At 39.5% G+C, this 24,927-nt stretch overlaps 1 protein-coding gene across 3 annotated transcripts; it reads left to right on the top strand.

Annotated features, from left to right (window-relative positions):
• On the top strand, positions 1 to 21,641 carry ngfb (nerve growth factor b (beta polypeptide)). 3 transcript variants are annotated; one of them, XM_068711752.1, is made up of 3 exons: positions 1 to 133; positions 16,095 to 16,177; positions 18,940 to 21,641. In XM_068711752.1, the coding sequence occupies exons 2-3, from the start codon at positions 16,135 to 16,137 to the stop codon at positions 19,536 to 19,538; spliced, it is 642 nt and encodes a 213-aa protein (XP_068567853.1). In that variant the 5' UTR covers positions 1 to 133; positions 16,095 to 16,134; the 3' UTR covers positions 19,539 to 21,641. The 3 variants fall into 3 exon arrangements, with proteins under 3 accessions (XP_068567853.1, XP_068567852.1, XP_068567854.1); XM_068711751.1 differs by lacking the exon at positions 1 to 133 and adding an exon at positions 13,568 to 13,613; XM_068711753.1 differs by lacking the exon at positions 1 to 133 and having other exon boundaries at positions 16,115 to 16,244.
• The last annotated feature ends 3,286 nt before the right edge of the window (positions 21,642 to 24,927 follow it).

Here is a 24,927-nt window from a genome sequence, read left to right as displayed (position 1 = left end):
TGTTTGGGATAATTGACAGAGAGATTGTTCTTCCCCTCCCTGGCATCTTGTGGAATTGGACACAAACTGGAATATATTTCAGTGATCCTTGGGAGTCTTGTGTCCGTGGAGAGAAGCAAGAGCTTTTGCAGAGGTAGAGGACTATTTTACCTTAACCTATACTGCATGAATATAGTAACTTACCACTCTAGAGAGTGCACAGTAGTTTAACATGTTTGCATTACTTTAAACATAATTCACAAAAAAAAAAATTAATATGGAATAGTTTTAGATGTGCAGCTTTCAAGTTGGAGTGAAACACATTTGTATACTTTCTGTATCTATATTTTATGACAGTTACCTGCTGAGGATTTCTATTTTTATCAAAATTGCTATGTTTTAGACAGCTACTGGGGGTTTGGGGTTGAACTGATCATCTCCTCCATCCCCTCACAAGCTGTTGAAGCTTAGCCTCGGGGCTCATCGGGTTACAATAGCACCGATCAGACCTGTACTCGTCTCCTTGGGCTAGGTGATATTCTCAAAGCATTCCTGCACAGTTTTTGTGTTTGCATGGTATGTTGGGTTGGATACAAGGAGCTTGCTGCAGGGTAGTTTTACCCAAATTATGTGTGCCACACAGAGTTAAAACAAATTATTGCATTCTTGTCATAATAGCAGGTGATTATACTCGAGAAGACTTGCTATGCTATTTTGAGAGGTTCTTTTTCCATACTGTGTATTTGCCATAATGGAATAGGAATTCAAACACACCTCAATGTGCATGTTGGACCCATATTTTCATGAACCCATTTGCACGCTCCTGCATTGAGAGAATTCATACTTCTCTTAGATGTTTGCAGAGTTTTTAATAGCTTTCAAGTATATAGTGAATTTACAGACAAAGAGAGGGTCTGTATTTGAGATACAGAGTAAATATGGGAACAGAGAAACTCATTTATAATCTAAACCATATGGCTGTTATCAACTGGCAGGAAAAACAATCTGCAGGATCAATAGGGCTTCTCTGCACTCAAACAAAAGAGGCAGTAGTCAGTTTACAATGACAAAGAGAGTGATGAAATCAGAGGGGGGTGAGCTGAAGGGACGATGGTGGTCTCGGTGCTTAATTAAGGAAAAGGAAAAAACAAAAGCAGATTTTATGTTTCCCCTTATACGTCTCTGATGTATCTGTGGTTGGTCTAAAGTGTTTTACGTCACTCACAAGTTCATCTTCATCAATGGCAGCTTCATTTCAAGACCAACTTTACTCTCTGCGATGAGGGGCGGAGCCTGTCATCCAGTCTTTTGAGGCATCTTTGAACTCACGGTCACTTGTTCTGTGCGGTTGATGCTCAATACTCCCTTCAAAGAGAGCTTTGGTCGTGTTTTTTGACATGGGAAGTTGAACATACAGTATGCTTGGCAGTTGTGGTTAAACTTGCAACTGAAAAAAGAAAAGTGGACGCTACATGACTCCTTGTTGTATTCATTTTTAAATGGATTGTTTGTTTTCTGCATTCAAAAAAAGGAAAAGGAAAATAAAACAAAGTCTACTACCCTTTAAAGACTTATTTATAAAAACCTAAACCTCTGTTTCCGATCTTGTGAATTGCACAATAGTGGATCATTCATATAGACTCTACTACTGAAGAACAGTAAACACAATCATATTTAATTAAATCAACATAATTTCTTCAGAAGCCAAATTTAATGTAATGCCAGATGATACATTTGATTTTTACAACACTATGCCAAGAATGCAAAGTTTTATGAAAAATTGATTTTTATTTTGAATATGCTGTAAATTTCACTATATGTTGGATTTATGCACCATGACTTCATAAAAGCCATGTGTCTACATGCACGCTTCTGTGTCTTGTAAATTTTAATAGTGTGTTGCAGATTACTTGAACATAGAGTAATGAAATATGTCTGAACATCCCAAACTAAGGTGCTCATTATAAAGGTGGTGGGCCTTTGGAAGGTGTTTTCCCATAGCTTATCCTCAGCTGACTTGTCTTTCCGAGCCTCGGTTATACTTTCTGCAAAGACGGTCGCACGGACATAAGCCAACATGGAATCGTGACAAGGAACCGTTCGGATCTTTTGTACTCTGTTTGCCGTGAGGACACATTCTCAAAGCTCCTCTAAGTTCATATTTTCTCCACCTATCCGCGTAGTTAGAAAAGTTTGGATGTGCACGGACAGGTGAAAACCTGCCGCACAGGACCTCCGCGAAGGGCCGCGTCAGATGGTGTGATGACACTTTAGTCGTGCAGACACTCGGAAGCACAATCTTTAATTGTGAGAATAGTGAGGCATAAACTCTGTTGACAAAATATCACGGAGTCTACAAATTATGCTAGCACAATTATTTTCATTATTGTAGATACTCTCTCGATTCTCTGTTCAAAATGTTTGTTTGACCAACCAGCAGTACAAAACAAAGATATTTAATTTACAACGATAGAAAATAGAAAAGCAGCATGTATAACAAGATGAAACCAGGGAATGTGAAAACTTGAATCTAAAGAAATTCATCAACTTAAAATCAACAAAATTTTTCAGCACTAAACCTTTCTCTCCATGATCCAGTCATAACAGATGTGCTGCCCAGCAAAAATAATGAATGCATATCTATGCTTAACGTGACTATAAAATAATTATTAGCTGGGCAAACTCTGCTGCCTTTAAAACTGTTTATATTTACGTATTTCCAAATTCTTATTATAATTTGTTCCATGTTGACAAAATTCTTAACTTTTAGATCTGAGAGAAATGTTTAAATAGCAACACATGAAAACTGTCCAGTGGAAATAGTGTTATATAAGCCAGTTGTGGTCCAAACCAAAAACTGACAATTTATTACTGCAATCTGATCAAATATAAGACATTGTTTTCTTTATCAGATCTGTCACTTTTTTTAAAAACATTTTTTACATTTTCGTGAACAAAAAGTGATGAAGTTGGACTTGTAGTAGAAGATGGGAAAAAGAACTGAACACATTCTTGCCATCTCTTGTGGTATGCGGAGCAACAATGTGCATCAGTGAAGCTTTCCTGCACCCCAGCATTCCTCATTGCTGAACAATGTGTTCCACAGGTGGATGAACAGGGTCTTGCAGACTGAGCTCTCACAGGTTACAGATGCTGTTTGGTCCATAGAACCCGGGTGTAAAGGCTTCTGCGTACCTAAAAACAAGCATCTGACTGTATAACTTTGGTTCTGTTTTACTGTGCTATGAAGGAGATGTAATGAGATCCAGCCCTTTCTTGCGAGACTTAAAAGTGAACCATTGACAGTTTTTCTGGACTTTTATCAAGCAATGGATTTATAGTATGGTGGTTTGATGGTCATCAACTCCAAACCTCAAGAAATGGGTTCTTTGCATGTTAACAGTGATATACAATCTTTCTTAGAATGTTTTTTTCATCTACATCTTGCACCTCTTCTCTGTTCTCACATTCATAACCTGGTGGCCGTATGCAACACTTGGTCAGCGGCACCACAATGAAAGCAAAGTAATTTTTTCTTCTGACATTTTCTGCCATATAGAGTTACACAACCCAAGGAATTCAGTGATGCACAAATTTTTCATCTTCCCGTCAATGCCAGAATGCTAATGGACAAGTGGACGGCAGCAAGAATTCAACTAAGGCCAAAGTTTAACTGAGTTCAAAGTTCAAATTCCAATTTAAGATGAATTTTGGCAGCAAAACCTGGCAAAAAATTCAGGTTAGTGCTGGTCCCCATGGTTCTCTCAATTGGATAGCAAGGAAGATATCAGAAAGCTGGCCAGGCTACATAGAAGACGTAACGGATGCAGACTGCTCGCGGAGCTGACGTATCTTCTTACTGACTACACCTGCAGCACACGTACAATGAAGGGTTGTGTGAGTCACAGGCAAAACAAGATGCTGAGCTTTCATTTTGATTGTGTAGCCCAATATGTGAGTTAACATCTACAGACTACAGTAGGCTATGTCTGGTTGAAAGGGGCCACATGCACCTCGCATGAAAAATAGATAGAAGATTGGCTTATTTGTACATTTATAGAGCGGATCTCTGTGGTGCCTACGTACCACTTGAGCGCTGCTCTCAGGCCTGGTGTCGCCAGTTTATTCAATTATAGTGGAAGCGTAGTGGTGCGGGAGCCGCTCCGTGAACTGTCCACATACAGTGTTCAATGTAGCCTGGACGTAAGGCTCCTATCTCAGGGATATACGGTTACAGTTTTGTTACAGAATAAAAATGTCTCAATGACAGTCAATCCCAGGCTTACACAGGAGCTAATAAATAAATATGATGAAGGCAAATACAAATTGTGACATAGTTTTATGGTTAGCAATTGTGCAATCCTGTATTGTACAATGACAATAAAACCTTGAAATCAAAATCAATCTATTGGAAAAACTCCTGTTTCTTACCATGTTTAGGTGTCTTAATACAAAAGATGAATATTTTGATAATTGCGCTCCTCTCCTGCCCCCTAAAAGAGCAGGACTGTAATTGCCTACAATTACAGAAGCTTGTGTTATTCTTCCCTTCACTGGCATCAAACCCGATTAGCCATACTTCTTATATAATTGCATCAGCATATATCCCTCCATGCAGACATGTCCCATCATCTCTTGCAGCCTCAGGCCCAGTTCAAGGAACATGGTACCCACTTACAAAACCTGGAAAGAAAAACAAGCTATACCATTTAAACTTACCGCTACATAACAACAGTGTTATCTCTGTTGAGGAGCACCACTCTGCGATACCACATTTGACACTAATATAGAAAATATTGGTTCAAAATGTATAACTGAAGAGAGCAGATTAAAACAACATAAATATCTCTATAGACAGAGTATATACTAATTGAGTAAAGGAATCTTAATTTTTAAGCCACTAAATCAGGCGAGGGAACAGACAACCACTAACAGTGACAGGATACAAACAGTCAAATTTGCTTGAAACAGAAAACGTCCAACACAGCACCACATATGCATTTCTACAAAACACACCGGCACTTCTGTGGCTTCGCTTTATTTACCTTCCATAACGGCAGGGGTGAATTTATTTGGAGATGGTGTAAACCATAATATACTGTAGGGATATGGACAATTGCAGCGAGGAAAACACAGGCTGCAGAGCCACGAAGGTGTCAGAGGTTTGATTGGTCATAAAGATGCAGATGTATCACACACTCAGTGAACCGAGACTTTAAAACAATCAATTTGGAAAGAGTTTGCCACAAAATGTCAAAGCAAAGATGGAAACAAAAGCCAGCAGAGGAAATGGAGTCCTCATTCCACAAGGTGATAGTTTAGACCAGCTGTCTCGCACTTGAAGCTGCTGCACAAAGAATTATTAAATATTACATCTAAGGAGGATCAGCATCTGACAAAGTCCAAATACAATATGTGGTGCTTTTGCTGTGTACTTTCTTTGATACAGACAAGCTATGAGCCTCTTTGGTTAAAATGAAAACAACAGTATTTACGAACTTTCTGTGACACAAAAAGTCACAGAGTCACCACAAACACAACAGACCACAACTCAATATCTGACAAAACAACACAGGGACCGCTGAATTGTTTTAATACCAAGAACATATTGTGGATGATGCTTTAAAACCATCATAGTATCTGAAACAGTTTGAAGTGGTGCTCCTCAGTAATTCTGCTAACAGACACAAACAGCGGTGTAAACTAGGGGATGTCTTTTCATGTCCGATACCGATACCGCAACTTTGAGTATCTGCCAATACCAATACCATCCTTTTCCCTCTCTCAAACATCTACGCTGTTGAACACTGTCAATATTTGTTTGGATGCACTTTAGTTAACCTAGTCATCTAAGTTTAGAAAACTATGAAGCAAATATTCTGTTCTCCTAAAGGAAGAAAAAACATAACCCACAACATGACTCAGTTATGTAACAATGCAGTTTCTTCTATTGACACACTTTTCAAAAATGACATACCATCGTTACCCAAATGGCCTCATCTACAAATCATGAGAAGATCCAATTTAATCAAAAAAAATTAACCGTTTTTGACCATTTTTACTGCCACTTCTGCATCACCTTTTATTATCTTTTGGTAATTTCAAAAATATATAAGTTTGATAAATCACAACTTTGTTTTTAGCATGCGTTATTGAAAACATATACAGGTGTTGAATACTTTATAAATGAGATCAAATCAATGTATGTAGGTGGAATTAAACAGGCTCTCTCATTCTTTCAATATCCCTCATCAGTAAAACAAACAGCTTCATGTTGCTCAAAAGGTGTACTGCAGATATAAATATTAAATAAAAGACAATGGAAGAACTTCTACAAATTTATTTGGCGAAACAAATAAAATCTCCTGCAACCCAGTCTTTGGGAGTGACTGGTTAAAGCTAATGTGTCGTGTCAGATTATAGACAGAGGATGTTGTAGGTGGACAGATTGTAAAGCCCTCTGAGGCAAATTTGTGATTTTGGACTGTACAAAATTTGAGTTGAATTGAATTAATAGGCTACTGGGATCGACGCATCCCTAGTGTAAACTGATGAGTCCTCTTTAATGTTTTTACAGAAAAATAGTTGGACTGCTAGTAAAAATGTCTTGAATGTTTTTCAGCAGAATCCCTGACATGTACAAGATGTGTCTGGCACTTCATTTTGAAATGATCTGCATGCTTTTTTTTAATATGACAGTAATAGGCTCCACATCAGCCAAGTGAGAACACTGGAGGATGTAAAAGTCTGGCCAAAAAATGTTCCTTAAGTGATGGGAGAAACAACAAAGCAGCTGTTCTGTCCAAGCATTGAAAGCCATATCTGATCAGCTGTTGAAATGACCTCCAATAATGTGATTGGCCGTAATACGTAAAAAACAATAATCAGTGGGGTTGCACTTATTATGAGCAGGAGAACTTGAGACGGCACCAGGTCACCGAGACTGTTCAACTCTTAATTAGGCCAAAGTTAGATAAGAGCAGCTGATGATATGAAGTTCATCTCAGGAGTCTGAAGTCTGCCAAGGCTTGATCCCAAACTGCACAAACTAAACTTCCGCCGCATTGTTGAACAACAACATATGCCGACGTCGCTTTCGTCCTTGTTGCAGGAGTGTATTTAACTGATTTGGAGTACTTGAGTGGAGCCCGTTTCTCCTCCAAGCCTGTTGTGTTTACTTACATTGTGTATAGAGACCGGGGTCAGCTGTGTTTCCTCAGAGCAACGAGACCAAACAGCCATCAGTGAGTAATGAAACCGTCCTTGTTAAATCTGCCATTTACCGTTCTCATGTGGTTATTTCCGTCAGTCAGTGGTTGTATTTCACGTCCTTGGGTTTGGGCGATATAAAGAAAGACGTTGTGCACTTTATGACACATTCTTTCTCTGGCTGTTTTCACTTATGTTTGACGTAGTGAAGTTCAACAGATTTTGTTGCGTTTGATCTGCTGTATAATCCGTGTGGTCAACAGGAAGTAAAGTCCTCTTGTGGGAACTGATTAGCTTATAAATACTAAATCACAAAGCTACATTATATATTTCTGCAGAATGTGCATCCTCTCTCAGGAAACAAATGGAGTTGCCTGCTATTGCCATCCATATGTTGCAATCAAAGTATCTACTCAGTGATAAGTCTGAAGTTTCTATCTGTTGCATCACTAAAAGCTTTGTGCTCCAGTCTTTGCCGACTGATTGGCCCTCCCTGATCTGGCTCTTTGGCTTCACTCAGTTCGGTCTCAGTTTGGACCCGATGTGGTCTTCAGGTCTCCGCGCCAGGCAGACTTTCACACATCTGCCTTAAATCACAACCGACTGCCAGCAGAGGCCCCATTTCTCGACCAAAGGTCGTATTTTGTTGGAAACTTTTTCCCACATAGTTGTCTGATAAGAGTAAAACAACTAGATACTACAGGACAGCAGTCGGGGGGGGGGGGGGGGGGGGGGGGGGGGATTATGTGCTTCAATTGCATGCTATTATCCCTCTTAACATGTTTCCTTTGACTAGTTGCCACAAGACAAAATAAGAAATTTCACTTCCCTACAACTGAAGGACAAGCTGAGGCAGGTATGCCTCAAAACCTTAATGTAACCTTAAATGTGTTGCAATGTTCACATTGGTGTTGAAGCACACCATCCAATACCCCGTGTGAGCATGTCTGCCAGCATGTGAAAATTATGATGCAACACAATAAACGTGTTGGAATATGTTATGGCGGTTTTTGGTTGTATCCGTAGGAAAAAGCTGGGCTTTAAATATGTTCCCGTTTCGACAAAAGAAAATAAACACTGGGCATGACGTCAAGTCTGAAGCTCTGGTGTGTGAATTGTTCAAAAACTACAATTATTCTCAATGTTAAAGAGGACATTATGTTCACTAGATATTTAAAAAATGGATCTTAAAATGAGCAAGGTCCGAGATTGGGAGCATTTGGATTGCGTCTCAACGACTTTCAACATGTCGACGGCGATTCAGTGGCTCATAGCTAACGGTGCTAACAGCGCTAACAGTGGTGAAAGTGCTGACAGAGCCAACAATGTTTACCTGAGGGGGAACCGGAGGGTGGGTGATGCTGTCGGACGGGACGATGTTATCAGCTGTAGCCGCTGTATGAGAACAGTGCAGAGCGAAGGCCGTGAGCTGGGGAACGCTCACATGCACTACAAGCACGCACAGCCAACGCCTATGTAAACAAAGCGCGAAGAAGCTTGGATAACATTTATATAGCTATTAGCTGCTTCATTAATGTTCAGAATGTTAAATACAGTTCCTTTAAATTATAGTTATTGACCAAAAACACAGTTAATTTACTCCCCAAGTAATGCATTCTCTCTTCGTCCACTCATGTTTCCCAGTATTTCCTGGATAAAATGACACTTTTTACAATTTAATCGAACACAGACAGCCGTGTTCCAGTGACAGACGGACCTCTCTGCAGTTTATCTTCCACACAAATTTGTTGTCTTACCGTCTTTAGCCCAGTGCCAGCTATCATCTGCTGATGCTGTGCTGTATGTTGGTGTGTGGGTGTGCTTGGGTTTTTGTCAAACTGATTCCAATTTTAATACGCCGAGGGCTGCCTGATGCAAGACAGCACCATTTCTCCACAGGGCCGAGGGGAGTATCATTGAGAGGATAAGAACTGAACTATCATTCACCCTGTTGAGCTGGACCGGAGACAAGAAGTATTTTAGTCACTATGTGATCAAACCCTCTTATTTAACAAAGAATAGCTGCACAGAAGCTGTGTGCAACTTTCTATTGCCACTGCTTGCACTGTTGTACTTACCATGTAGGCCTACCTACTTCTGTGACTCACAAAAAAAAATACCCTCAGGAAGGAATATACTGTACAGTTGCCATAGCAACAAAATTATGCCATATTTACCTTTGGCTGAAAACACTCTTCAAGTTAAGAGATGTTTATCATTCCTGCGTTTTCCTGCCTGTCCTTGTGTATCTATGAAATCACCACAGCAGAGCTGCGTGCACGGTTAATTGATGGATTCCTATCCGTCAATTAAAATGTGAGTGACTCAAGAAACAGGAGACGACAGCAACTTAAGTCTAATTATAGTGGCAAGCAGCAATACAGTGACAGTCTAGCAATGTAGTCACGAAGGAGGGAAAATGATTTGAAAGTTTGAGCATTTTTTTTTAGAAATGAGTGCAATTTCAAAACTTTTGTTAAATTCAGATGACTGAGGTCTGCATTGCTTTAAAAAACAAAAGAACCATTCTGCAAAGTGTATTTCAGGATTATAGAAAGCAAAACATATATATATATATATATATATATATATATATATATATATATATATATATATATATATATATATATATATAACATTGATTTTCTAAACCATATATTTTATGAAATTGGTACAAAATTTAACATTTGAGGATTAATGGATGAAAGTTTCCCCAAGCCTATCTACTAACGTACACATGTCCTAGTTTGGATGTATTGGGTGAGAGGCACTTTCTGGTCTATTTTCTTCGGCGATCGTCATCGAAGTGTAAGTAATATTAATTTACACATCAAAGAAAATGACTGCGAAAAGACCAGAAAGTTCCTTTTATCCGATACATCTGAACCAGGACAATAGCGGCTCACGCAGTCCGGACCAGGACACAGTTCTGTTACATCCATGACCATCTATAAGATTTGATTTCACATACTATAATAGATAAATACCACCTTAAAGATGAAGGTAAATGTTTACAGTGACATTGACAGTCAGACATGTGCGTTTTATTTTGATAATTTTTCACACCCAAAAGAGACATTAATAATCAAACCATGTTGTGCAAAGTTTTGGTTAAATTTGAACAAGTTAGTTGAAAGTTTCATTATTAGTTAGGCTATAGAATCTAAGTCATGGACCATTTCCACTCAGACAGAGAAATGTTCTCTTTTGGACCTACATTTGGGTAAAACCCTCAAAGTAAAAGCACAAATTTTGTGAAAAAAAATTTACTAACTGTTTTAAAGTTTGGATATTTGCTAGAACACCAACGACAGGAGAACTGTCCAATTATCTGAGCATATATGATTGAGGAGCAGACAGGTTGTGGAAGAATGGAACCAGGGGAGAGGAAAGAAAAGAAAGACAGAAAGCTTTTTAAGAAAATATTAGTTTCTATCATCATCATCAGTACAAAGACAATAGTATTCATGCATTTCATAAATATCCCCACATTTTACTGCGGCTGTCGTTCCAGAGTAACCTCAGAGTTTGAGGGATTGAATTCAGCACAAAGCTATGCAGTTTTGCATGAATGACCACAGCAACGTAATGAGCAGCATGTCATTCAAAGCCCAGTGGTGGCTTTCAGATAAAGTCACCTGCACCTCCCTTCCTCTTTGAATGAGAGCCAGCCCTGGTGGATCAGGTTACCAGAAGGGCTGTGTGACTTTTACCATATGAATGAAGCCGCCTCCATTTTTTTTTTCAGAGGGAGGTAGATTGTTCTTGGTCTGCAGGCTGGATTGTGTGCCACCAGGCTGCTTGTCAAGTCATCCCAGACTGACTCCATTAGCGCTAATGAGTTGTAGGTCAGTGGTTGTGGGTGGCCTCTCCATTCAGGGCTAACAGACCAAATAACTGATTTGGTTAATTCACACCGACAAGGGAGAAACTGTTTTGGCTGCCTTTGCTGCCTACCTGCATCTATACGGGAGCCCCAAACTGTCCTGCAACAAGACATGTCAGCGTAATGCATCACTCTCCACAAGCACAACACCAAAAAACACCAAGACACCAAGCTGAGAACAACAGAGACTGGGACGTGATAATAACAAACTCTCTCCCAGGAATACTTTGACTTACAGTTGGATGCTGAGGTGACGCTGAAATGTTTTATTTTTTAGTTTGGACATGGGCAGCAGCACTCAGTTGCAGAGTAAAAGAGCAGGCAGCTTAAACAGACCACAATATTACAATTCCCTAGTGAACAAGAAAAAGTATTCATATTCATTGATTTTTCAAACCAGCAGTCCAAAACACTAGATATTCAGTTTTCATGATAGAAAAACAAACAGCAGTAGCAAAAATCTTTATATTTGAGATGCTGGAACCTGGAAATGTTTGCCATTTTTATTTTGAAACACGATGAATCGTTTGTGGAAAAAAATGATTGCCGATTAATGTTCTGTCAACCAACAACCAACGAAATGTCCCAGCTCTACTGCAAACTGTGCATATGACTGATATGCAGCTTGTTGCAGTGAGTGCACTCTAATGAACGAGTGTAGAAGTCCAACTTTAAACTGTCTGCCTGAACTAGCACACAGGTTTGCCCCATTACCGTCAGTTACCTCACACAGACTGGATTTATTATGTGAAGACAGAATGGAAAGTAGATATTTAGCTGCTACGCTCGGATGTCATCACCTACAACAAGCATGCGCCAAGCTCGGTATGGCAAAGACTGAGCAGAACTTATTCTAAACTTCATCCCCCAAATTGTGTTGGACACAGATGCCGACAGCAGCTATTATGTGGAGGCTACAGGAGAACCCGGGCAACTCAAGCTTTGAGAGTATTGGACATTTTGGTGAGCACCTTCAACATGCTGGCAAGGCAACAGCTATTTTATAGGCTACCAATTAAAACACCTTTAACTATTCCAGAATTATACTATCTACTTAATCAAGATGGAGCTAAACCCAGTAATAGACCATTTTCAAGGCAGACAGTTCAATATTTTTATCATAGCAAAGAAAACAGGTGTAACAACAACAAGGCTGTAGGTGGTATAGCTTACTGAGGCACATAAATGCAACACAGCATCATTAATGTAATTATTTTCACCTGTTTTGTTCCTGTTAATGGTAAAATTAACTGCTGTAAAAAAAAAAAGGGTATATTCACCTGATACACAGCAGCAGAGCTAAGACTCATAAGTTATGCAGCAAGCAATACAAATGTTTTGAGGCACATTAAGGATGTGTTAAGACAAAGACAAACGACATCCAGCCCATAAAACAGCACTTAAACACGAATAGTATAATCTTTCAGCAGCATTAAAATACTTTCAGACCAGAAACAACCAACAAAAAAAATTATGCTCAGAAACAACAAGTAATGGAACTCACAATTCAAACATAACATAGCAGATATTAACAGTCAGCAAACAAAACAACACAAAGCAGCCTGGCAAGCCTCATAGCTTGATGATTTACAAGCATACAAACACAGCTAAACAAAGCCAAAACATCAATAAGCATGTTAGCATCATAGGTAGCATAAGCAGCAATAAGTTACTTAGCTTGATGAAGCGCAGCGATGATCTTCGGCATCTCAGAGTCCATTAACCTTTTTGGGGAGTTAGCTAGCCAGGTGGTCCAAAATGTTTGTTTCCCCGGCCTGAAGTGACGTTGAAGGACGACAGTTGATGAGAATGGAGTACCTGAATGCAGCACAAGCACCATTATAACTTAAATTAACAGCAGCAAAAGTAAGTATGAGAACGAAGAACTAGATTATACGGTATGTGCATACTATATGAATCTTGTATCTAGTATTAAATAAATTCTAATTCCATTATACACCATACATAAATATGTACTACAAAACATATTGAGACACAATCACAATTAAAGTGAAGACATAGACTAAAGAGGCTGCTAATAAAATGCACTTGTAGGAATGGAACTTGTGTGCAGTTTTAGCAGCATGAAATACAGTTGTTGCACTCGTAGCAGCAAATAGAAAACAGGGCTTTTTGCTGTTCAACATTTCTCAACTTTTGACTCAAATAAAAAAGGGGAGAGCCCTACCCCAGCACAGCCAGCAGGGTTTTAACAAGGTCTTGGGAATTCTCTTTGTGAATCAAGAGCATGTTCTGCCGTGTTATCATTGGCACATTGTGCTGCAAACATCCTGTTCAACATCATCCCGATGGTGTTTTATTGTGTTAAGTCTAGGAAGCTGCAGGCGTTTTCAGGAAGCTAAAGTCAAACCAGAACCACTAGTACTATACACAGAGGGGCCTAACATGTGCCACCACCTCCTTCCCTGTTGCAGCATCACCGTTATCTGACCAAGCAGCATTTTTCCACCCTCCAGTCATCAGGTGGCCGTGTGCTGCTGCAGCCCATCTGCTTTCAAGGCTCAACGAGTAGTGCGATGTGAGATGCCCCAGTGCACACTAATGTTGTACAGCGGCATTATGTGCATATTTGTAGCCCACCTAGTAGCTTGAATGAATGTTGCCATTCTCCTCTCGCTGCAGGACGAGACTGCTGACTGCATGTTTCTTAACCACCGAGTAGCTGTTACACCCGTCTCGTCCCCAAAATAACTGAGACATTTGTTTTCCATTAAACGCGATTGCTGTTTTGCATGCTATATGTAAAACAATAATGTTGCAGATTTGAAATAATAGCATGAAGCACAAATATTCACATCTTGTCATTTTCACAAAACTCCCCTCTTTACACAGATATTAGCTTTAGTGACACAATATACACAACATGTAAATCTCATAGCTGCTGGTGTTAACTGGCAGATCAAGTAGCCTAAAGTTGCTGACCTATGATCAAGTAGAGTCACCGTTAAGATCAAATAAATATAGACATTATTTAAGTTCATCCATCCATCATCCGTAATCGCTTATCATGTTCAGGATCTGTTACACTGCAGACATTCACTTCATCGTTCTCAGGTATTTTTTGCATTAATCACATTTACCTTCATGCTTCTTCTCCATTCCTGTCTTCTAATTAGTAAAACTGCAATGTAACGTCTTAACTTGTTTTTTGCTTTTGTACCACAATGTGAAAAAGATTAGGTGACTTTAACAAAAGAAATGTCCACTCTTGTACACTACTAGCCCTAAAATAATTATATAGTAGTTTGACAACTTCAATTAATTCACATATAGGCTCAGCAGTCACGAATTTTTTTCCTCCAGTTTTTCTTATTGTTCAATTCATAGCAACACACAGACGCGGTGAGGAAGGCAAGAGAAAACGCCCATGAGTTTAATAATTTGATTAAAAAAGAAGCAAAATCTGTGAGATCTTTGCTTTTATGTAAATTTAGTGGATTTTTCCTCCTGGCTTGTGTGAGGTTTTATTCTAAAAGCCAATGAGTAGAGACATTTCTAGAACTATCCAGCTTCCAACCACATCACGTGACTGTCGACATGCAAGCACTGTAGCTGTTGTGATTTCATCTACTGCACCTTTAAATGACACAATGACAACAAATTAATCTCCATAAAAAAACACCATCCACTGAATGTGGATGCATTCAATGCATGTATAAACATAAAGTGTATATTGTACGTATCAGCTGCCGACACATACATGTCCTTTATGCACTTTTTTAAAATACAGTTTTTCAGTTCAGTCATGTTCCTTAAACATGCATCAGAAGAGTACAGTGGTGAAAATGAAACCTGGAATACACAGCTGGAGGTGGCGTCTTGTTCGGATCAGGTTTTACACCAGCAGCAGTTTGCTAAGTCTTTACTCTTTGTGGTCGCCCAGCAGTTAAACGCTTTGGATTCTGCACAAAAGATGGAAACGGGTAACAGCGTCTCAAAAGCAGGGTGGCTCATTTGATAAACAGCCCAACTTGGAATTGAAAGGTCACAGGTTTATATTCCCATGACAGCCAGAAAGACCACCGTTGTCGAGGTGCCGTAAAGCGAGAACACTTCCTGTGCCGGCGTGGATTCTTTACAGGAGTGTGCTGGTGTCATTTAGATTTACAGCCCATTTACTTCTGTTTATGTACGGCTTACATTCCTGTCATTGTGCAAGCGAGCCATAACGTTGGCTACTCACTGTTTCTAACTTCCTCAGCCATGCTTGAAAGTAACCACTGCCAGAGATATCCTGAATTTAAAAAAAATATACACGAGCAGGATCGAGTTTTGTGAGAAGTTTTCGAGGATCATTTCTTAGCTTTTGATTCTATGTGTGTCAGGTGATTGACACTAAGTAAGGTGTAATATAACACGTAGTCTGCTGACACAAGCACAATTGAGCACAGTGACATTAAGATAAAAACAAAATGAGCAGACAAAATTAAGGCTTCTGGTTCACCGTGATGGATAATCTTCCTGGAACAGTGGCTGTGTTTCATCACCGCACAAAAATGTATTGAGGCACTCTGGAAGCAAGAAATCAAGTCTGATGAAATCATTTAACAGAGAGAGACAAAACAGATAACGAACAGCAATACATATATTTAAAAGATTTTATGTAGTGTTGACAACTCCTCTGGTGTGTGTATGTGGCTTCATATACAAAATTCCTGAATGATCTGGTTTCTTCTTGATCCTCAATAATCTTTGAATGTCAAATGTCTTGCTGTGTATGTCTATCTTTTAAGTCCCAACAAACCTGTCAACGCTCATTGAGGAATGCTGACAGAATTTACAGCGTTGATATTGATATTGATAGCTACCCGACATGTTTCCACTCTAGATAATCTACATTATACAGGTTGTCTCCTTTATTTCGGTATGTTCAGTATGTGAGGATCTGGTGAGCGGGAATAACTAACTTTATCTTCCCAGTATTGGTCTCACAGAGAATGTGTTTACAGAGGGTTTTTACGAGCCGGGGAAAACACTTTCTGTGCTTGTCTCTCGACAGGGATACAGAGCGGAGGCAGAGGAGGGCAGAGGTGCGCTGGATGGGGGCCACAGCCGGGCCTGATGGCAGGAGCCCAGGACACAGTGAGCTCTGATCACGCCCTCTAGAAGCCGCTACACGTGCTACAGTTCACGTGGAGACACTGAAAAGGTCTCCAAGAAGAAGAAGTGCACTAAATGACATATTCATAGTCTATGGCTGAGCAGATAGACCAAACATTGTGTCGGGTCACGAACACAACATCAAACAAGTTGTGAATATTCCTCATTTGATCTATTTCTGCCACGTTTAAAACACAATTAGACTTTTTGTTTAGTGGAGACTCGTCTTGGTCAAAAAGTCATCGCAGGAACAGTTTTTCATCAGATTCAGGCCTAAAATAAGGAAATGAATGCTGTGCAATTCAAGATTTGTGTGAAATCCTCAATATCTCCAGGGTAGCTTTTAAAAGCGATTATTTAATCCCTACTTGTATTTATATGTATGTATTGTAAATTGTAATTGAAAAAAAGGAATTATAGGATTGGATGAGGTGCATCAGACAAATCATATCATAAAGGTCAATTTAATACCAAATTGACAATGAAGATGCGTGCAAGCGTTATTCTTAATTGCTCCCTTGATAAATGCACTAACAAAAATACATATTTTATAAGAAGGTGTTCACCTTACAAAAAGCATTTTCAAGCTGTAAGAAATTAGTTTCTTTTTACTTTCAGCAGTTTGATGAATACGGGCCTCGTGCCGTCCTTGAACAGTCTTTTGTACATATTCGTTTTTGTCACTGCGGATATTTTTATATCACAGGAAACACACAGGGGTAACTAATAACCTTTAATTAAGGCTGTGCTCCAATTAGTCGTCCCAGTAAACCATTCCAGCAAACCAGCAATACCAGAGTTGTCATTTTTGCACTCTCAAATCTCCAGTGGGCCTCTAAGATAATAGCTGACATATTTGATGTTCATATGAATATGATGCATGTCCTGTAGGCACACTGATTCAGGCATTCATTTAATAATAATTTTCAAATTAATTGCGGTAACTTGGTATAAATCTCTGTAAAAAAAAGAGATAACGGCAAGATCATTTTCATCGTCAGTGATTTTGTTGCATTGTACCCTTTTCTAAAGAGATCTTGCCGTTAGGGGGTCGCTGCACTCATTTAAAAAAAATGTTTTCCCCTTTTTCATCAGCCTTTTGATTGTCTCCAAAAAAAAATTAGCTTTTTTTTCCACTGGATAAATGTTTCCTGCTCCCTACTGTAACGCAACCATCCTGTTGTATCCTAAAGCGATCCAAAAACAGAACAGAGACCAATCTCCCCTACAGTGATCTCCTCTGTTTATAGGAATTACACTAACTGGCTTCCTAAAAATGTTTTGCAGTAATGATTCATTTCATGTCCAAATGTTGGCGTGCGCACAGGAAGAGAGGCGAGATGTGAGGAGAGACACTAACCTGAAATGAACAGACCTCACATCGGTATAATCATAGCTCACAACGTGTACTTATGAACAGGCCATGATCTTTCTTTTGATTTGTTGTGCCAACAATTTAAATCCACCAGCTCTCACCCTGACCCCCTGAGGGGAACATAGCATATAATGTGTCTGCCTGACAGAGCCTGCTAGCAGAGCCATCGCAGGTGTTAACATGCCTGTCCATGTATGCAGGACAGATGTTGTGGTGTGTGGAGTCACAGTGTGATGCAAAGGGAAACTGATGGGATGTCACTACTGCATCTCTTAGATTGGCTGTGTGTAGCGTGATACCTATTTCCTTCCTATCTTGTAACTTATTAAATATATACAAGATCTATTTGTTTATGAAATATCCTTCACTGCTCCACAAATGGGAATTCAGTTCTGTTTCTGGAGGCTTACACTATATGTTTCCTGCTTACAGAGACACATCATTTGATTCCTTTTCCGTGTCTGTGAACACAGTTTGAAGATGATATTAAGCTGTGAGCTTAGCTGAGCTCAGATCAGATCATGGATATCTTTGGAATCAGGAAGCAAACTTCTCCAAAAAAAGCTTCAATTTATTCATCCATAATATTATGGAAAAGACACTGAACACAGAAAATAAGAGATATTCATCCACAAAAAGAATGAAAAACTATAAACTAATTTTATTTTGTTCACAGTACCTGTAAAATAAAAAGTGAATGTAATTTATTGTTTGTGACATGTGGTCTTAGCCTGCCACTGTGTTCAATAAGACAATACTGTCCAAATATAAAATAAGATATACTTTATAATCCCCGAGGGGAAATTCCACCTGGGCAATGGTGCTGCATACAGCTGCAATTACCTTAAAAAAATACATAGCCAACAAAACAGTACACACATATATATATATATGTCTGGGAAGTGGACACGGACCAAGAAATCCCTGTAGATCTCCTGTAAAATTATAAGAGACATAGAAATCTGTATGTACTGTTTGTAAAGACAGTTACTGCAAAGCCAATGAGCATTAAGTATCAAAGCCTCGGTATTAGGCAAGGTGTGTTTTCCACTTTAAAGAAGAAGCTGCTCCTGTTAGGTCAATCTTACAGTCCAACATGTTGCACCTTGAAAACTGTGAAGGAAGAATGGGGAGCAGCCACACTTTGGATTAAAGACATTTCACAAGTATGTAGAGCTCAATTCCGGTGTTTAACTACTCTCCATTGAAAGTGTTCCTCTGCACCTGGTTTAAATACAGGACGAGATGTGCATACGTCTGCACCAGAAACACAAAAAAGGCCCCGGAGAGTATTTCTTTAAAGCACTGTGTGATGAACACATCGTACTGTGTATGATGGAGTGCTTTCTGTGCCTGTTGATGCCCTCAGGTTGTGTGCCCATGAGGTCGTCCATGCTGGTCCTGTTCCTCCTCTTCAGTGCCCAGGCTGTGGCCGCCATCGGAGGAGCAGCTCAGCAGCGGGGTCCAGGCCACAACCCCAACTCCATCCCCACGGTGGACCCCAAACTCTTCACCAGGCGCCGCTACCTCTCCCCCCGTGTGCTCTTCAGCGCTCAGCCGCCCGATGCAGAGCCAGCTGAGTCGCAGGGCGCCAGCAGCAGGACCCGCAGGCGAGCCGGGCAGCCTCAGCACCGCGGGGTTTACTCGGTGTGTGAGAGCATCAGCGTCTGGGTGGGCAACAAGACCAAAGCCACGGACATCTCGGGCAACGAGGTGACGGTGCTGCCGGACGTGAACATCAACAATGTCAACAAGAAGCAGTACTTCTTCGAGACGACGTGTCACAGCGCCCGCACGGGCAGCTCTGGCTGTTTGGGAATCGATGCCCGACACTGGAACTCCTACTGCACCAACTCGCACACGTTTGTGCGAGCGCTGACTTCGTTCAAGAAGCTGGTGGCGTGGAGGCTCATACGCATCAACGTGGCCTGTGTGTGCGTGCTGAGCCGCAAGTCATGGCGGCAGTGAAGTGACTTTCCACGCGCATCACAGTCAAATACAGTAGAAACACAGATATACTCATCACCAAAGACTTCCCACCCTCTGCACAAAGTAAATTATTGGTTTATGTCAAAGTATCAGGACTGCATGTATATACACCAGCCCTGGGTCAAATAGTATCTGTTTTGAGCTGTTTGGTGTGTACCAAACATTAAGCGGTTGTTGCTGTGTCACTTAGTATCAGACTGTCTGAGCTGCGTTTTGGAACAGATTCATTTTGCAGAGGTTTAAAACACGCAGGGCCCATATTTATCAAGCGCCTAAGAATTACTCTTTAAGGGGAACTCCACCGATTTCACACATCAAAGTCTGCTTTCAGTACTTCTGCATGATGTGGAATGAGTTGTATAAAGCCTACCGTGGCTCCAGATGAAGCTGATAAAGTGTGTGATGTCACTTGAGTCATTGCTAGTCGAAAACGTCAAGTTTGAAAATAGAGAAGAACATTTTTTTTTTAAAAAGAGTGTGGAGTTACAAAGCAAGCTTACCAAACCTCTGCAGTCCGCTCCTCATCTCTGCTCGAGGCCAGCGGCTGGAGGCTACATTAGTGTTGCATTGTGGGTAGTACCACGTGGGTAATGTAGTAATGCAGGTTTTGATAACAAAGAAGAATACATGGAATAAAAAGACAATGTTACTAGTTCTGCTGCATACATTTTGAGCCTTTTTTCCCCTTTTTTTTCAAAACTGTCAATGTTAATCTGGACTGCAACGCTAAATCAGTGGAGTAGGCGGATTTAAAGAATGCTCTATAAGCTAATTTAGGGGAATCATAGTTCTTCAATGACTGTAAAGAATATGACACATTTACTCCGGTTTATAAGAGTAAACTTTAAGAGCAACGCTTCAGTGATTTTGTGAAATCCTTCATATCTCCGGTAGCAATTAACAACAATTGTCATATATTTCAAAGAGATAAATAGGAATCGATACATGTGGATTGAATAATAGAAAAACATAAAATAAACTCTAACTCGAGCAGGAAGGAAAATCTGATGCTGGTATAAAAGGTAAATCATATAATAAGGAGAATTTATTATCACATTGAAGATGCATGAAAATGGGTTCCAACTAAATTCAAGCCAGCTTCATACTTCTAGTTTGCACCTCTAAAAAAAGGCAACAAATATCCTCTCAAATGTTCAAATAGAGTGTAAATAAGACAACCCTTTTCTGAATTACAGCTATCGAATTATTCATCATAATTCATTTTGTACAATCAAATAACAAGTCTGTGCCCTCATCTCTGTGTCTGTCCTCTATCTTCTCTGAAGAGACGTCCGGAGTGCTCTTAAAATCAGAGTATTTTCATAAAAACAACAACCAAAGCACAGCCACATCTAGCTACAGTCAGTGTTACACAATGCAGGTTTTTACTTTTATCTTTAACTTCCAAACATTCACTCGAGCGGTTTGATAAATACAGGCCCAGGTTCAGCTGAACCACAGCTAAACCAAAACCAAACGTATAATGATGAAGTTACCTTATGAGATCCACCCCACGCACTCACAGGCAGTAATTAAGATTTTCCATTATGAATAACTGCTGAGGAAATACACTCAAAACACCACCGGAACCAGTCTGTATTTTAATCATTTACAGAGCAGTTCCACATGACCTTTAACCTCCTTTCAACCTCTGCAGGAGGTTTAATTCAGACCATACGATGACCTCTAGCATTCAAGTGACCACTACAACACACAGGAACTGGGTTTATTAAACTAAACTAGTGCATTTTACACTGTAGCTTGCAATAACACAGCAGTGGTGTTTTAGAAACTATGTGTTGTTATTATGGAGACTCAGGTTTACAGCTGAGACCTTAAACCGCAGCTGAGCTAGTGACAGAGTTTTAGCATCACAACTCAATCATGCTGATTATGGGTATTTTTCCGCCACCTATTATATATTCCTATAGCACACTCGGGTGTGTTGCGTCAGTCTACATGCAGACTGACGCAACACATACACACACACTTTGGAAATACAATTTGACCCAGGTCTGATATAAGTTAACCCTTTGTTAAAATGTTGTTGATTGTTATTTATTAAACGCTTACATACATGCACTGTGTGTGTTTTTTAAGTCTGTTGTTGTTCCTCATGGAGACCGAGGACTGAGTAACCCCTTAACATGAAAAATAAATTTAGTTCTTTGGCCTGAAGAGAAAAAGCCATGTGGCTTCATTTTACTGCAGTAATTCGGTGTTTTGGCTTTGCTTTGTGTTTTTTTCTCCAGGAGATATGAAACAAAAGGAAAGCGACATTTACATGAATAAGCCTGTGATACAGCAGCTAACTCTAGCTGATAATATCATGGCTTGCTATTTTCTTTGTTTTGGCAGTGACATTTCAGTATTGTCAGAGCACAACAAATTGTACTTGAGGAATACTGTCAGTGTCTACAGATTTATTTTTTTTAGGCTAAAATCCCAATCGTTGTATCATAGCTGACATGTCAGAGAGCTTGGAGGTAAAACAGACACAAAGACGCTGCAGAGGCTGTTTCTGGAGAACTATAGAGTTTTAAGAGAAGTATCCCAATTTGAGCTGTGTACCTGCCAACTATAAATACCATTTTTAAAGCCAACGTGTTTAGTTTACTTGTGACTTAGTTTAGTTCAAACTTCATCTCCAAAGCACTGCTACTAAATAAAATACAACATTGCCCTCTAGGGGCCAGAGGAGGAAACACGTCTCATATGTCTTCAAATGAGAATTCATAACATTGGATCAGATCATAGACTGTGGATCAATTATTAACATGATATATTTAATACTTCCGGTCAGACACTTTATGGAGTAAGAGAGTTTAAAAAGGAATAATTTCACACATTGTTGTACATTCATGCTAAAAAAATAGCACTGAGGCTTCATCAATTTAATAAAACATGTAAAAAGTTATTTTTGGAACGGATAATGTTTCTAAGCACGTTATAGGGCATTAGTAGCTCGTGATTATGTGGACTGTGCATGCGTCCTGCTGAGTTCAAGGCTCAGGCAAAACACAACGTGTTATCTTTTAAGATGTTGTGCTTAGATCTTTCAAAAGTAAAAAATACCAATACCACAGCGTAGTATAACTTAAGTCCTGCATTCAATATCATATCAAAAGTAGGACTCATTATGCAGAATGGCTAATTTCAGAATCATGTTCATTATATAAGTGGATTATAAATAATGTTCAATGTGTTCATCATTTTAATTTTGCAGCTGGAGTTATTTGAACTACTTTGTATACTGACATCTTTATTAATACATAATAATTTATAAATTGATTATATTTTGTATTAATTAGTCTGCAAAGTGACCAATGAGCTTTAAAATCAATGTAGTGGGATAAAAAAATAAACAAAAAAAAGATAAAGCAAACGTAGAAAGAAAACAACGATGATAAATTGATCGTGATTCTTGACCTCGGATATAGTTTGACATAATAATTGTATGTCTTTAAGACAATAAGATGTGGTTGAAAGCTCCAGAAAAAGCTAGAACTTGAGCTAAGATTGCATTGTCAAAATAACTTATAAGTATGATTATTTTAACAAATATATAATAATTGTAATAATGTTTGTTTACTTTAAATATAATTCAAATTTAACATAAGAAATGTAATGGCATATATTCAAACTTTTACATCTCCATCTGTCCACTAGACGGAGACATTGATCTGATCAAATATGTAGTCCCATAATACTTCAATGTGTCGGTCTAGTCCAAAGGTTTCCATTCTGCTACACTCTCTCGGTGATACAGATGCACATATACGATCATTTTCGTTTTAAGTTTTCAGATGTTGCTACACACTGTCAAGACTCAAGAAAATTCTATTCATAAATTACTATACAGGCCCTGTATTTCATAATAGTCTACTACAATCATTTTAAACCTGTTTCATTATTTATAATCAATTGAGTAGCATGGTTGGTCCTCATTGGATAAAATTCCAAAATTATTTTGATTGTCACCCCTGATGTCTGTTGGATCATAAGCATGACAGTTTGCCCATATGGAGATCAGGTTACGTTATTGCAGATTTACATATGAAGCACAGCAGAGGAGGGTGAGGGACAATGGGATTCTGACTCCATTATACTCCGAGGATATGGTTTCAGTTTGGTTGTAGTTCCACTGTGAGAATTACAGTCCTGAATTCAATGACAGGATTGGATGACCAAACTGATATTAGGTTATCGTTGATGCAGTTCAGTGATCTTATTCAGGGTTACATTGAAACTATTAATCATTTCTATCCCTCATATCTTTCTCATCTATCCATCCATCCATGCATCTATCTGCTGACTCTTGCTGGAGTTGTCATCTGATAAATAAAGAGGCGGTGATGTGATGTGTCTCATGATCTGATCCTCACTGATACTCTGGCAGAAGAACAGGGGGTCGCTGTTTCCCTCCCACACCAGAGCAGCAAACAAAGGCGGCACAAACATGAGAAGCTTGACTGTCAGAGCGAGTGAACCCAGCCTGACCCCCCCCCCCCCCCCCCCCCCCCCCCTCCGGCTGGCAGAGAAGACACAGAGGAGCTTCATATGCGGCCTTCATTCACAGGAACTGGCTTACTTACCAAGTACAATTTGCATATTAACACAGAAAGGTATTTCTGTTTCCCCTTCACAAGTTTCTTCATGACAGCAGTGCAGACAGTAGTTAAGAAAAGTTGAGATGGAAGATCTATTTTTTTTAGAAGATATGCATGTTGCAGATATGTACTGTTTTGAAAATATAAGGTCTTCAGCTTTCAGAATGTGTAAACCAATTGTCCAAACTATATCTTATTGCAAAGTATTTAAACAATAAAGTCGTATGAGATGGGAATCCACAATTTGCAGAACTCTCGCAGGATGGTTATGTTTAGGCATTGACCTTGAATGGTTATGGTTAGGAGAGGTCGCCAGGCAGCGATTTGCAATCATTTTTGCACTTTTTTTTGCAAATACAATGGTGCAGGAATGAGGCCTAAAACCCAGAAATGAGTTCGCATTTTTGCACGTCCAATTCCCTCGTCTCAAAGTCAACAGGTTTTTGGTTAGATGCCTGAATTAAGCGCTGTGGTTTACACAAGATATTTTCACTTGTAAGTGACCTTGTGTTTGCCTCAGAGCTTATTTTCCGCAATTATCCAAAATCCAATGTCAAAATCCCATTGGCTTTTTGTCGAGGGAACCAATGTGATGGTGATTTCCAGGGTTGGCCGAAAAAATAGTCATCCCTGCACCACTCGATTGTGGATTACCATCTAGACATCAAGTTTTCTTTAAAAGATACAATAAGATGTTTGGTATCACTGGATAGCAGAAATTACGAGCCTTCTACAGCACCTAAACGCATCATGACTCA

The sequence above is a fragment of the Cebidichthys violaceus genome, unplaced genomic scaffold (assembly GCF_023349555.1).
Source record: "Cebidichthys violaceus isolate CVI_PGR_0920_01 unplaced genomic scaffold, fCebVio1.0.p SCAF_17, whole genome shotgun sequence".
NCBI classification, from domain to species: Eukaryota; Metazoa; Chordata; class Actinopteri; order Perciformes; family Stichaeidae; genus Cebidichthys; species Cebidichthys violaceus.
Note: the sequence above shows the minus strand (reverse complement) of the source record. Positions and strands in the feature narration are given on the sequence as shown.

Bases quoted from the DNA above. Each gene is read 5' to 3' on its own strand.
- ngfb (XM_068711751.1), top strand. The intron at 16,178-18,939 runs GTGAGCTCTGAT...TGATGCCCTCAG, and splicing joins TGGCAGGAGCCCAGGACACA to GTTGTGTGCCCATGAGGTCG.